The sequence below is a fragment of the Leptodactylus fuscus genome, chromosome 2 (assembly GCF_031893055.1).
Source record: "Leptodactylus fuscus isolate aLepFus1 chromosome 2, aLepFus1.hap2, whole genome shotgun sequence".
Taxonomy (NCBI): Eukaryota; Metazoa; Chordata; class Amphibia; order Anura; family Leptodactylidae; genus Leptodactylus; species Leptodactylus fuscus.
The window spans coordinates 86792750-86808873 of record NC_134266.1 but is presented as its reverse complement, the minus strand read 5'-3'; the positions used below and the strand labels follow the sequence as shown (position 1 = coordinate 86808873).

The following is a 16124-nucleotide window of genomic DNA, read 5'->3' as shown; positions in this document are numbered from 1 at the left end:
TATAAGTATAGAGCAGTTAAGAACTACATTGGTGCTATACTTTACAAACCTTTCAGAAATACCTATATTGCTGCATAAAATTTTCTTTAAACTAAAATCAGATTTTCCTAGGAAAAAAAACAACAAAAAAGTCAGACAAATCAATAAAATTAGACTTGATCCTTTATTTATAAAAGAAAATTATCTAATATCACATATCTTAACTTTTGCTTTCAGCGTCTTTAGTGACCCCTTGAAGTTTATCCTATTTAAAAAAAAAAAAAAAAAAAAAAAAAAAAAAAAGCTTAGACTCTGTTGGTGGGTTTCTTCCTATGTACTGCTTGCTTCAGGTCCTTCCACAACATTTCTCCTGGCATGATCTTTGTTGGTCAACCATTGCTGGGGAGGGAAAGATGGTCTTGAATTTTCTCCATTTGTACAGAATCTGACTGGATTGGTGGAGGCCACACTGTTTAGCGATAGCATTGTACCAATTTTTCAGCCTCATGACCATCAATAAATAACCTTCTAGGGTCCTCAAAAAACTCCTTTGTCTGAGCCAAAATACACTTCTAACACAAATAAGTTGTGAAGCTCATACTACGATAGATCCCTGTTCTTTAACCCTTACCCGACATCTGCCATAATAATACGGCAGATGTTGGATATTGAAATATAGCAGAGATCTGGCATTAATGCCTGTGATCAGTGCCTGCACGGATCTCGGGCTTTAAGGCCCCTGGTGCCTCGGTCAAAGCTCATCGTGATGCCATTTTCCCGGTGGTGCTGCCATTTCGGGTGGGATCATAGCATCAGAAGATCATGGCATAGCATCATATGGGGACAGCGTTTCATTGCCATGAAAAAGAAGAACTAAAAGATCAAATTGCCCCCATTTTTCTAGAACTCTATTGTTAAAAACTACTATGAAACACATAAATATTAGGCATCCCTGTGTCCAAAAATGCCTGGTCTACAAACTTATAAAAATATTTTATAGTGAACGCCATGGCGGGGGAAAAAATGCCAAGCCGTTTTTTTTTCACTGTAGTGCCTATGATAAAAATTTGACTAAAAAGTGATCAAAGCAATAGACATTCCTAAAGGTTCACATACTTTTTTCCTTACGTGGATATATGACATTGGGTAATTTATTTTTTTTCCTTAATAAAAATATTAGATTTGGTCATTTAAATGATTTATTTGATTTGGTTCTTTACCTACTTTTAGAACTTGCATGTACGCAAAAGAAATGCAAAAAATTCTGTAGGGTTCCCAAACTTTCAACCACTGCTCTACACACAGTACCATAAATATATATTTATAAAATATGGATATAATAATTCATAGCATGGCCACAGGAGCGGTGACCAATACATTACACAGTACTGTAACCAACATTCCACAGTAATGGCCAACACTGGAAATAATAATTATATCTGCCAATAAATTCCTCAGGCGTCGCACTCAGTAGCTACACAGAAGACGACCGGTCACCAGCTTTGAAACGCCCCATGACTTCTTCACTCTGAGAACTTTTGTGTTTATTTTTTAATCCAGATTCATTCAGCTATTCCAAAGGTAGGTCTTTTTAGTGTTGCCGCAAAGCCAAGGCGATAATACTCTATGTCATAAGGCACACACAGACGTCCCCATTCACATCACTACATGAATCTGCAACAACACAAACTGGACTTATATCTTTGCAATGGCTGAATGGTTTTGGATAAATAAAATACAAAAATGCTCATAGTGACAACCCCTATCGGGTGACAAGTTATGGGTTTGTCAGACATCGTATTAAGATGTCTGTCATCCTCTCTACCCTGTAGCATGTTAGGACATGGAAGAGGACAGGCTGCAGGAGGGAACAGAAGTGATGTTATGGCTATTCAGTCCAGGCTGACTGGTAGAAGGATGAACACAGCTTGACCAAGGATAAATACATGAATGATAGGATTGTAAATATATAACATCATAGCCATGGCTGAGCTGGTCCCATCCTTCACGGAATTATTTACGGTTAGGGTAAGTTCACATGGGGTTTTTTTGTCAGAAAATCCTTAAAATCCTGACCAAAAAGATGGCTTCCATTGAAATCAATGGGAGCCAGTGAGTTCTTTTTTCCGGGAGCAGTTTGTTCCGGCTCCCAGAAAAAAGAAGCGACATGCTCATTTTTTTCAGGTGGAAGTCTCGCGACATCCGCCTGAAGAAACTCCCCTCCCAGCTAAGCCCATTCATTTGGGCCTAGTCCGGAACGGAGTACGTGGCCTCCGCCTCAGGTTCCGGACCAAAAACCCTGTGTGAACTTACCCTAAGGTTTTGTGCATCCTGCTACTACTCGTCCTGGACAGTATGGCAGTTACAGTACATCACTCCTGTTTCCTCGACCAGCCCCAACATTTTAGGATGCGATTCTACATAATAAAGTGAATAGCAGGCATTTTATGTAATGCCAGTGATTATCCCCTCGGGCAAACAAGCATCTTTGGCCAGATAAAGAGTTAGACATTACACACACACATACCATTTCTTTTATAATGTTCCAATTCCTGAAGAATCCCTTTAAGGATGTGAACCAAGGTATGGGTCAACAATGCCCTGCATTAGTAACAATAAACCTATTGTCTTATCTAGTTTTTGAGGATTGTGTTAACTTTGCAGCAAAGTTTTGATCACTTTGGCGCATGATAAGCCACGGCCCTTTTTTCTGAGGCCACCAAACCCTTTTTGAGTGATGCGTAACAAGTTTTTACCTTAGTACACTTCTCCCATTGGTAGAATTGCTTCTAAGGGTGCATTCACACTTCGGATACACTGACTGATTCTGAATGTTAAAACACGCTCAGAATCAGCACGTACAAAGCAGATCCCATTCATTTCAATGGTAGCCGGCATACGAGCGCTCCCCATTGAAATGAATGGGCTGCTTTTTTCTCTACGAGCGCTCCCATTGAAGTGAATGGGAAGTGTTTAGAAGCGCTCGTGTGTACGGCTCGGAATGAGCCGAGCGCTTACGCCGTGTGAAGGGGCCCATAGAGAAAAAAGCAGCCCATTTATTTCAATGGGGAGCGCTCGTATGCCGGCTACCATTGAAATGAATGAGATCTGCTTTATACACGCTGATTCTGAACGTGTTTTAACGTTCAGAATCAGTCAGCGTATCCGAAGTGTGAATGCACCCTGATGAAATTTATTTTGTTGCATGTAAATGAAGTCCATATTCAAGGTTATGGAGGAGGCCGGAAGATCTGACAAAGTCCTCAAATAAAAATACAGTTATATAATGAAAGTTTTACCAAATACTACATAATATGTTGCAAGACAGACATTTTAACCATTTACTATCATGTTACCAAATCCGATCCCACCTTACTGTACATTTAATGTATCCAAGCACAAGTTGATTTTGTACAAACTTTATTTTTAAAAATGACAGACATTACATGCATAGAAACACAGATCAGAAGTGTGTACATTTTCCAAAACAGGTAGTTTGCGGCAATTATACAGTACAACTATAGAAAAGACCTGTACATCAGAATGGGAGACACTGGACAACTACTTTTGGGAATGAGAATTTAACACTCTAGAAAAAGTTTGGTTTGCCTTATGAGAAGCTAGAATCGTAGTTGATTTTCGTAAAATTTTTACTTGCACCATGAGCATATACATACACACGTATACTCACACAAACCAGATATTTAGCCATTTACTATCAAAGGTATTACAAATGCTTAGAAAAATGGCCTGGTCTGCCAAACAACTTAAATATAGAAAATGCTGTCTCTGGACATTTTTTTAACACTATGAAAGAGTAAGAAATCCTGGCAGTAGAAAAACTGTAAAGACGTCCATTTTGTTTAGAAAGTGCAACTAAAAGAAAAATAAAAAACCCAAAGAACTCTGGAATAATATCAGGCATCACGCATATAACACGCAGACTCCTCCACCCGTACATAAATTCACCACACGTGCAAAGGGAGAAGTTGTGCAAATTCTATTGAACCAATGCCATGGCTTCAGATAGATGGAGTGTGGAATAATCTCTCAATGTCCGTGCATGTGTGTGATGGATTGTCATATAGAGGAATTCACATTAATCAAAACACAAAGTGGTTTTATATTAATAAAGCTGAATCACTCTATAATGAAAAGCTGCATGCCTGCTATTCTTTGTGTTCCACGCCCGAATAGTGCATGACTGATGAAGTGTATCACAGATCTTGTGTAACATGCCTAGCAGCTGTGTTACTTGGACAGGATGAGACGCTTTACCCTGTGGATGTAAATAATGAATGCGGCCATTCACTGACTGCAGAGATCTTGAAAATGAAGAACAGTAACAAAACGTATTAGAAAGTTACAGAACTTCAACATAAAATGAATGGACTTTATTGACAACAATGCATGGATTTTAATGAAATCCTTGTCGATTTAAAGGGATTCCCACACAAACGACATAATGGGGAAACTCAGAACTTGGCAATTTAAGACATCCTTAATGTTCCTTACCGTAACTGAAGAATGAATGCACATGAAAGTTTACTTACCCTTTGTGCTCTTAGCGTTGTAGCGACAATCCTTAACAGAGACTTATGAAATGTAGTCTAATATTACATATTGTCACTCATGCATGGGATTACCATTCATTTGATAAAAATGCTAATGAAATTACGGATGGTGCATGATGGCCACCTCATCTGGTCAGGATCCCACTCTGAAGATAGGTGTAGGTCTCACAGATGGATTTATGAATATGCCATAAATTTCATAAGGTGAGATCATAAGTTGTGAATACCTTTTTATGCCTTAGGGCAGGGATCAGCAACCAATCCAACTGCTGTGAAACTACAACTCCCAGCATGTTCTATTCACTGAGGGTGTTCGAAGAAGTGTAGAGCAAGCAGGCATGGTATTCTACAACAGCTGAAGTGCCAGAGGTTGCTAACTCTCTTTTAGGGGCTAGTATGTATAATAAGTGTTATGTGAATGGATATTGTTCCATGAAAAGTTTCATGAGAGACACAATGTTAAATGACTGTGAAAATACAAGGTAAACTTATAGTGCAAAAGACAGGCCAATCTAGACCAAGCAGCTGCTAAGGCTCTGTTCACATACGATGACTTCCATTTTAACAGGATGCAGGAAAAAAAAAAACATGACAGATCCTAACAGATCCAGATATCAGACTGTAATGGATCTTTTTTGTACTTGCCAGTATAGCAAGGTAAACCACACTATCATACCTTACAATGGCAATGAAAAATTTGACGGAATGGAACCTAGCATCAGAGTGAGCGTAACACAAGAATATTCCCTATAAACAAGGTATACTAGAAGATGATGGATGGTTGTGGCAATTTGTGGATGACAAAACTCGTGCTTGTTAGTAGCTCTACTACTTAGAAGGTGCTATTAAAGAGATTCTACCATTAAAACCTTTTTTTTGTGTATAAGACGTCAGAACAGCCTTTAGAAAGGCTATTCGTCTCTTACCTTTAGACGTGGTCTCCACTGCGCCGTTCCTTAGAAATACCGCTTTTTACTGGTAAGCAAAAGAGTTCTCCTGCAGCGATGGGGGCGTCCCCACCGCTGCCAGAGAAGTGTCTCCAAGTGCTGCCTCCTCCTTCGCCCGCCGCGTAAACTTCAATGTCTTCTTCCGGCGCAGGCTCGTAACTTCTAGCAGAGCAGACTGTGCAGGCCGCAGGAAAATGGCCGCTAACAATACTGTGCATGCGGCCATTTTCCCGTGACCTGTGCGCCTGCACAGTCTGCTCTGCCCAAGGCCTAGAAGTTAAGAGTCTGCACCGGAAGAAGACATTGAAGTTGACGCGGCGGATGAAGGAGGCGGCGGCGCTTGGAGACACTTCTCTGGCAGCGGTGGGGACGCTCTCATCGCTGTTTGAGCGCTGGAGCCCACCCCCATCGCTGCGGGAGAACTCATTTGCATAAAAGTTAAAACCGGTATTTCTAAGGAACGGCGCAGCGGAGACCACGTCTAAAGGTAGGAGACGAATAGCATTTCTAAAGGCTATTCCGACATCTTATCCACAAAAAAAAGGTTTTAATGGTAGAATCCCTTTAAAGGAAAGCCCCAGCAACGTTTTTCACAGCTTCTCTTATTATAACCTTAATAATGACAATAGAAAAGTGGGTGATCCAATTGCTTTGCTTGGTCAAAAAAGGCTTTAAGACCACTAGTATCTCTTCTCATCATTTTCAGAGGACCTTTTACCATCCACATCAACTTGAGCTCTTTATATCCTTTAATAAGCACTACTTAACTGAATGCAGCAGGGCTAGTTCACACGGGGACATGGACGCTGATTTTGACAGCGGATTTCGCGGCCAAATCAGCGTCCATACAATGTATCCCTATGTGAACTGCTTGCTTTTTTTTTTCTGCTAGCTCGCTAGCAGAAAAAGAAGCGACATGACCTATCTTTCGGGCGGAAGCCGCTCGCGCTGAGCCGCGGCTTCCGCCCAGCCGCAGCGCCCTCCATGTCGGCTCATTCATTTGAGCCGACAGCGGAGGTGAAAGCCGCGACCGCGATGGTCGCGGCGGGAGCAGTTCACATAGTGTGGACATTGTATGGACGCTGATTTGGCTGCAAAATCTGCTGTCAAAATCAGCGTCCATTGCTGTACTATCCTGCGCTAGCCCTGATCAATCAGTGCTGTTAGCTATGGAGCCTGATATGTTGCAAACAAGACTGTTTAATGTCAGGTGGGTGGAGTCAGACAGAAACAGGCAAAGGGGAGAGACAAGCTCAAATCAGTGAAAGACAGTGTAAGAGCTCAGAATTACGTCCCCTTATCTGCTCCTGCCTGACACCACCCACCTGACATTAAGGAGTCTAGTTAGCATACCAGGCAGAAAAACTAACTGCGCTGACTGCTAGGAATAGTGGGGATTAGAGAAAAATTTACACTGCACTGGAATCAGTGGAAGATCACCTATTGAAGGATGAAACAAGCTTGAGTTGGTGGAGGTAAGGAAAAGTCCTCTTTAACAAGCATATTCCATTGTGTCACCCTGTATGTTATTCTTATAGCGCAGGGAGAGATCAGCAATGTCCAGTCATCACTAGTTTTCATTTATTGGAGAAAATAATGTATGGCACAGAAAAATTTTATTCCATTGTCAGAGCTGTCCCACAAGTTACGTCGTCAGCAGATACCATGAAGATCAGCCCCATTCTCCAACAAAATTCTGAAGTCTATTGCCAACTTTAAAGAATGTTTATTGTATACAACCAAAAGAATGCACAATGGCGTATTCAATGTCAAATGTTACCTGTCCTGTTCTGGAAGAGCCAAGTCAGAAGTCAATAGAGGACCAATTAATTTACTAAACAGTCATGTATTCACAATAAATTAACAGAGTTCCTTAAAGAAAGGTTCTTAAAGAAAATTTAAGAATATTAAAGAATAATTCTCATTTAGAATGAGACAAAGTAAAGCCCTATGTAAATATTAAGGATCACTGGTCATGTCAGATCATCGATCACTATTAGGAGTCTTGACTGTGCTCTTCGCCAGCTGCCAAAACTCCCACTATGAGATATGGAGTCATCCAATGACTTGGACTTGAGGGAGAATCTATTGCTGATGCAGAGGGGTAGCACTCAATGCATATAGCCATCAAGCTCTAGAAGCTTTTAGAACAAAACAGTCTGTCAAATTCTACAAAAAGTTCACACTTTAGACCACCACTTAACACCATATTTCCAGAGAGATTAAATGACAGAAGGTCATTTAATAATACAGATCCAATGGGAGATCGTGAGCACAAATAAAATATGTTATCATACAGTCATATAAACATATAGCCCTTTGATAAGTAAGGCACCGCCATCTAGGTTCTGCACAACACTGGGAAAATTAAATACATAAAGCACTTTTATGCCATATTATAGCAAATAATCTCAAAGCAATTAACAAACGAGAGAAAAGAAAATCCAAGTATTTCACACATGGTTATGTCTGAGAACAAATGAATGGAAATAAATAGGCCAAGTCTAAAAACACACTTGCATGAAATAGGGTCCCAAATACCAATTGTGTTGATTGAAAGGATCATAGATAGCCAGGTTAACGCAGTATAAGTGCATAATAAAGCTGGTGCTGAACATCCGTCTTAAAGCTATTGACACATACACACAGAATACACTCAAGTCAAACTTCTACTGAGTACCAAGCAACCCTCCTTTCTTTCAAATGACTATGCGGAATTGAAGGGCTTAACTAAGACAATTCAACTGTTACTTAATGCTGCACATGTGACCTGCGAACCTAAGGGGGAAATATACAACCAGACTGGGATTAAGCTGGTTTTACATGCGACTGTCCAATACTGGATTTTGGATGATGATCTGTAGGATGACTCCCTTTTGTGACAATTCACAGTTTGTTGCATTCTCCAAGAGATATAGGCTATAAAAATATGGAAGCTTGAATTTTCCAATGGTGCGTTTCAAGCAACAGCAGCACCATGTCATGCCAGCATTTCAAGAAAATGCAAGTTTAAAAAAAACATGAGTATAAGCCCAAGTCTGGATAGCATCATTTCCTGGGTTTGCTAAAGGTGGGCATAGCTCCTCTAGCGGTTAGCCCTTCAAAGCGCTTGTATGTGTAGTTGATGAAGACCCAGTCCTTGTTCTTAAAGTCAGAGTCGGGATGATTGCTTGCAACACCTATGGAAAGAAAAGCTAATTAAACCAGTGGATGAAAAAAACTGGGATACAAAAGGTGGCGGTCTGGACTTTTGTTTATTTATTTCATGACCTATCCTCAGGACAGACCATAAATATATGATTAATAGGGAGCCCACACACAGCATCCGTACTGATCAGCTGCCCATACTGTAAACAACATGGCGCCGTGAGCAAAAAGCTCTGATTGCTGTACAGCGGCCCGACACCTTCACTGCATATCAACTACCACTGGCTTCATTGGGAGCTGAGCTGTAGTGAAGGCAACCAGCCGCTAAACAATGGATGGAGCGTTCTGTTTCCAGCCCCATATTGTGTATTGGACAGGTGCCGGAAGCAGCTCTGTACAGGTGACTGGTCCAGAATATAGGCCATAAAAAAAATAAATAAGCCCAGACTACCCCTTTAATAATTTACTGTTTGAACAAACTAGACTATTACTTTTATTGTGACTGTAATGAATGGTATAATGTAGCCCTTATTGCTGCAGAGCATACATTTCATACTTTAATCCACCCTGCATCCTTAAAGGGTTAATGCTCAGCGACTCTTCATATTACCCTTCCCCACCTTACAAAATTCATAACTTTTTTTTTTTATTTCTCGGTTGATGTAGCTATATGAGCACTTATTGTTTGCGTTAGGAGTTGTAATTTCATTTTGCACCATTTGGGTTACATATAATATTTTGATTAGCTTGTAAGTACTTTTTGGGAGGTCTGTGTGAAAAACCCCACAATTGTAACTATTTTTACAGTTCGTTTTTATGTTGTTCACTCTGTATTAAACATGACATGGCAACTTTGTCCAGAAGGTCATTACAATTATGGTGATACCAGATTTATATTGGTTCTATTAGGTTTTACTGCTTTCCCAATAAAACGTCACTTTTTGAAAATGAATAATTTTCCTGGGGTCACCCTATTCTGACACCTATATCTTTTTTTTCTTCTATTTTGTTGACTGAGCTATGTAAGGGCTTTTTTTATTTGTGGGCCAAGTTGTAGTTATTATTGGTAGCAATATGTGGTATGTATGACTTTATAATTATATATATATATATATATATATATATATATATATATATATATATATATTTATTATATTTATATATATTTATTCACAATGTTAAAGGGGTAAATAACACTATTTTGGGATAGTGGAAACTTACATACACAAGGGGATACCTAACATGTTTCATTTTTTTCTTACAATATGTGTTTTTCAAATTTCAAGATTTTTTTGAAAAAACTTTTTATTATTTATTTTCTTTATTCTGAATTTTTTTTTCTTCTAAATATATTTTACTTTTTCAACAAGTGGACTTAAAACTGTGATCCCTGATCCTCACCAAAATGTACTGCAATACATTGTATTGAGGCACATCAAACATAGGCTCATTATGTGTTATAATGCCTGCCATGACAACCCCTCAGACACTGCAATCTCATTGCAGGGGATCTTAGAGGGGGCGATCTTGCCCCTGGATTCCTTCATCCGTGATCACGGCTTCCGAGGAGTTAATCTGCCAAAATCAGAGTATTTTCCAACTCCTGTGGCTAGTTCTGAAAAACAGTTGTATAATTCGGAAGAGTATATCCATCACATGACCAAAGTCAGTTTTTTATCCACTGAAAGCAAGCAGAGATCTAGAAAACAGAGGAATCGCTACCGAAAGTATATTGGATAAGTGTACAACTTTTTATTATATAACATTTATCTCTATTTGTCCGAAACTGGACAACCCCTTTAAAGGCATCTCATGATTCTCATGATCAATGCCAGAATTTTAAATATGGCACCCACTCAAAGTCTCCAGTGTGGAAAGATTACAGGAGTGGTTTGGTTGCTATAGCATTGGTGAGCCTCCTGAAGGTTCCCAGGCCTGCCATAGCAATATACGGTAATAGTAACCTACCTGTGTCAGAATAGTGAATCATGAAAAACATAGCAGCTTACTGAAATCCCCCCGGCAGTGCTTGTATTCTAGAAACTCACCCATGGGTTTAAGAATGTCAGAGTCAGGAAATTCATCAAAATTTGAGGTGTCATCAATACTTTTTATTTCAATAGGTATTGCAGCAGGTCTTTCCCTGTAGACAAAATATGAAAATGTAGCGAAGTTTATATATAAGCAAAGTTTATATATAAGCAAATTTACTCAGAAATTGCCAGGGGGAATAGCAGAGGCACACCACAACAGCATAATAAGAAAATATGTTGCAAAATTGTTATTTCCTGGCTATACAATTATATACTAAAACAGACATGTGAGGAAAGGTGAAACGTCGTTGGAAAGATTTAGTAAAAGAGAAGTAATTTCAAAGTTGGACTAGAATTTCGATGCGATATATTAAATTGAATCTATCAAAACACATACCTTATATGTTCCCAGTCAACACCTTCAAAGAAAGGGTTTGTCTTAATCTCTTCCACACCAGAAGCCCCAACTCTTTGTTCCCAATCACAACAAAATCTGAAATACATGAATAAAGAAAGACATCTAATTTAAAAGACCATACAATAAACTTCTTATAACTGGTCCATCACGCGGTCTACAAGAGAATATGGAAAATGCATCACTTCTGAGGACCCTTACCTTAAGATAAGGTCCTTTGCTTTTTCTGATATTGGAACTTCTGGAGGAAATGTTAATGTTTCTTTCCAATTCATAACTTTCTTATAAGTCTCTTGGGGTGTCTCAGAACAAAAAGGAGGATAGCCTATACAAGGAAGGGGGGGGGGGGGGGAGAAAAAAAAGAAATGAGCCTTGTGTCATATATATATATATATATATATATATATATATATATATATATATATATTATTTATTTATTTATTTATTTGTGCTTCTACAAAGAGGCAGTTGTTGAATACTGTAATGTCACACCACACTCTTCATATACATTTTAGAGATATTTTGTACAAATTATGCTTGAGGGCGCCCAGGTTTATTAACAAAATATTTTTTTATTTTTCAGAGACTAACAATAGTAAAACAAAGCCCATGGTGAACCTCCTCTTAGAATGACATCACCTTCCAGAATCAGCTGACCAGGCCTGGCCCAGCTCCACCTAACATTATATAAATAGTACATTAGAGTCTTACCAATTAACATCTCATACATTATGACGCCTAATGACCACCAGTCACAGAGTTTGTTATAGCCAGTTTGTAAGAATACTTCCGGTGCTATGTAATCTGGAGTACCAACAGTAGAAAATGCCTAAAAGGGGGAGAAAAAAAAAAAAAAAAAAAAAAAAAAAAAAAGTGTACTAGTATTAACCATACAAGTAATTTAAAGTCTATACTGCTATAAAAGGTGCTTTAATAAAATGCATCAGATGTCTAATGGCTCTTGGTCATGTTGGCGGACTCTGGGACAACAAAGGAAGATTTTTAAAAATAGGAAAGTCATTTCTTGTTGTGCTCCCCATTTGTATGCTAAAGCTTTCAATAGAAGTTACAATTCTGCCGTTTACGTCTCGAATTAGACAGGGATTGAGCTCCACAAATAACTGGTGTCTGCTAACAGGAGTCCAGCACAATTATGGATTTTACACTGTGAGAATGAGGTCACCACAGGTCCTGGAAGCTGCACCTACTGCTACTGTTATCATTGGGAAGGTAATGGTGACCCAAGACAGTGAGAGAGGGAGGAACACGGGGAGAACTTAAGTCCTTGCAGATGTAGTCCTTTACTGGATTTGAACCTAGGTCTCCAGCGCTGGGAACAGTGCTGACCACTAAGTCACCATACTGTGGGACGTAGATGAATCTGAGGTCAAATGGTAGTTCTCAATAGTACTTGAAAGCAGCACTGAGTGCCCTCCTGTTTGCACAGCAACCTGCACTAGAAATGCATGTATAACAAAGTAGGACCATCCTACTTACAAAGGACCATTTACAAGTTATTATTATGGAGCTCTCTTTTTGCCTAACAGGTAGCATGATCTGGTTCTATGCCTTGGGAGCAGCTGGGGCCCTTGTTAACAACTGACAGATAGACATACACAATCTCTTACAAAATTTATTCATCCGCTAGTTCACATACCAGTTGACGTCTATTTCGTTTCCATGTCTCTGCTTTCCTCTTAGAGTTCATATTTTGAAAATCTAAAATAAAATACAGATGTTAAAGACTGAAGAATATAATAGAATCAAAGACATGAAGAGGTAAGACAAACTCTGCTACAAGGAGTCAGATTGCCAGTCCGACACTTCTTCATCTCCTTCAAAGTAAGGCTCTACCACTGCACAGAACAAGCAATAAGTCAATGAACAAGCATCAGCAGCCTCCTCCTCTCCATGTGCGTAAAGCTGAAGATGGATACAGATGCTAATCATAAGTGAAGGGAATGAAAGAAAGCCTAATACGTGGAGAAGAAAATACATTTCTATAACAAGATAATATTACAAAGTTTCTTAAACTCACATGCACTAACTGGGTACGAAAACTGTTTTATAATTGGAGGTACGCTTTAAATAAACTAAACTATTATAGCACATACTATATCAAGAAGCATTAAATGGTCACTAACTTTTCACTTGAATTACAAACCTTTCTAAAGTTCCTGCCACTAGATGTCTCCCTTCTAGCTAATCTGCAGTTCACTCTACGGTAGGCTAGTTGATGCAACTAGATGCAAGACGAGATCACAGGGAGTGGAAGAAGGAAGGGCTGGTTTGTTCACACAGTGAACACAGACGGGAAGCAACTAAAAACTGCTCTAAGTACTCTGCACATCTCATCTCTTACAAAGAAAGAAAAGTGTACGAATTTGTATCTATTTCTGGTTGCTTGTGCGGTCTTTTCCTGCCTCATGGCTGTGTGGTAGATGCTATGAAAGAATTTTTTTTTGAGAGAAGTCCTCAATAGTTGATACCTTTTTTAATGGCTAACTTAAAAAAAATTTTGATGACATATCGAGCTTTCGGGACTCTATAGAGGTCCCTTCATCAGAATGGTATAACACAATTTCTGATGGTAGGCATATATATATATATATATATATATATATATATATATATATATATATATATATATATATGTACAGAGGAATGGAGTGTTAGATGCAAAATAGATGGAAAACAGAACATGTAAATAAACAGTTTAAAAACATATATATCAGTCCACAGGAAAAGCTCTCTGGGTTTATGGCTTCTTTTGATCAGTGACATGGTGTCTAGTGATTGTGAAACGTCATAAAACCCTGTGTCTGATTTAACCCCTTTTGGAGAGTGTTGAAGGTTATCATGAGTTTAATCTCCCATATACGGCGATCCTTTTTGTTTCTGAAATTTCCTCTTAGTACCAGGATCTTCATATCCTGGGTCATATTATGATTTTCATTGCAGAAGTGTTTTGGCACAGGGAGGTCCGTTCTCTGTTCTCTAATCTGTGAGTTCATCCTCATCCTAAGTGACTGTCCTGTCTCACCTACATACAGGCCCTCAGGACACTTAGTACACAATATCAAATACACTACATTAGGTGTGCTGCAGGTGAAGTTACCTGGGATCTTGTAGTGTCGATCAGAGTTCGGGATCTTTATTTTGTCAGTATGTGAGGGCAGGTTTTGCACCTCTTCTGTCCACATGGAAATGTTCCTTTGTTAGTTGGAGGTGACAGTGAGCTGCTAATAATCATATTCCTGAGGTTTGGTGGCATTTCCAGATCCCCCTCTCCTGTGCTATAGACAGCCACCAAACCTCAGGAATCTGATTATTAGCAGCTCACTGTCACCTCCAACTAACAAAGGAACATTTCCATGTGGACAGAAGAGGTGTCCAGAAGAGTCCCGAAAGCTCGATATGTCATCAAAAATTTTTTTAAGTTAGCCATTAAAAAAGGTATCAACTACTGAGGACTTCTCTCAAAAAATGTCTTTCATTTCATATCCACTGGCTGACATGGCACAAAAGACATTTTTTCTTATACAAAATGGTAGATGCTAGAAAGCCGTGGGTACCTGAATCTACCCTATATTTCCAATTCAGTGTTCCTGGACCTTCTATAGGATGGTCACCTAGGCCTTTTTCAGCTATTTGTTTGCTTTTGTACAGTAACTCCTGGCAGAATACCATCAGTAATGGAAAGGGTAGGAAGAAAACATCTGCTTATTGTATACGCCCTCTGCCTCAGAGACAAATGTAAAATTTGCTTCGGCCATAAGATGATAGGATACCATGTATGATGGCTTATATAGTCATAGAACAGACTACTTCGCAAGATCCTGCACATATTTCAACTTTTCATGAAAACTCGTGTAACCATTTAAACATATTAATATGAATATATGCTACAAAGCATCTTCCTAGCCTACATTCACATTAGTACAGAATTCCTATAAAGGGCTGGTCTATGTTAGGAAACTTAATTTTAAAACATTCCATGTATGACCCCCTACATTTAGAAAGTCTATCAATAACCCAAAATACAGAGTGGCTACAAAGAGTGCCTGCCTTCCCCAAGAACACAGCCTGTCCATGCATTACACAGGTAGCCCATGTACTACAATAGGCACAATATAATGCTTTAGTCCCACTTTTAGTGGTCCTAAAATTTCCTAAACATTTACTCTTGTTGGATAAAGGTCAAGGATTTAAATAAGTTTATATTATAAAATTATTTACTGCAATGAATACTAGAAAAGAAAAAAAGTCGTTTACTTACTGACGTCACTTGGTAAACTGTGGTTCAGGTTTCTGTAAAAATCTGTCCTATGGGCTTTCTTTAATCCTGTGCACAGTCCAAAGTCAGACAGCTTTACATGTCCCTTAAAAAAAAAACATTAGGGAGGAATAAAACAGTTATCCTTCAAATGTCAAACAAGAGGTGTCTTACAATGTTTTTGCAAGCAAAATAAAAAATTAAAAAATACCAAGACATAGTGGGGGTTCGGGGCTTGATGTGGAAACATGGATGCTAAACCTTGGAACAGTTGTTAGCGTCCCTAAGCTTCCATCTGATAACGAAACAAGAGAATTCTTGCGGCAAAAGCGGAAATCTCCATCTACTAATCTCAAATTGCAGGTATTCATTTTAACCCCTTAAGGACCAGGCCATTTTTCGGTTTCGCATTTTCGTTTTTCCCTCCTCACATTTCAAGAGCCATAACTTTTTTCATTTTTCAGATCATAGAGTCACATGATGGCTTATTGTTTGCGGGACAAATTGTACTTTGTAATGGTACCATTCAATATGCTGTGCAATGTACTGGGAAGCTGGAAAAAAAAAATTAAGAATGAGGTGCAATTGGAGAAAAAAAATGCAACCAATCGCGGAAAATGGCGGCCGCCTGCAGAGTTTACATGCTGCGATTGCGTTTGACCGCAGTTTGTAAACGGTTAACAGCAGCGATCGGTGCGGGCACCGACCGCTGCTGTTAGCGGCAGTTCTTGTCTGTATTATACAGCTGGCATC

At 39.1% G+C, this 16124-nt stretch overlaps 1 protein-coding gene across 2 annotated transcripts in view; it reads right to left on the bottom strand.

Annotated features, from left to right (window-relative positions):
* Window positions 1-7214: 7214 nt before the first annotated feature.
* Window positions 7215-16124, bottom strand: part of LOC142194808 (serine/threonine-protein kinase 38) — a 432602-nt gene continuing 423692 nt past the window's right edge. For both annotated transcript variants that reach the window (XM_075264178.1, XM_075264177.1), the window contains exons 8-14: window positions 15375-15477; window positions 12753-12814; window positions 11807-11924; window positions 11297-11420; window positions 11078-11173; window positions 10696-10790; window positions 7215-8679 (exon numbers count right to left, since the gene is read on the bottom strand). In XM_075264178.1, coding sequence (XP_075120279.1) covers window positions 8549-8679; window positions 10696-10790; window positions 11078-11173; window positions 11297-11420; window positions 11807-11924; window positions 12753-12814; window positions 15375-15477 — 729 coding nt within the window. In that variant the 3' untranslated portion in view covers window positions 7215-8548. The remainder of the gene's footprint in view (window positions 8680-10695; window positions 10791-11077; window positions 11174-11296; window positions 11421-11806; window positions 11925-12752; window positions 12815-15374; window positions 15478-16124) is intronic.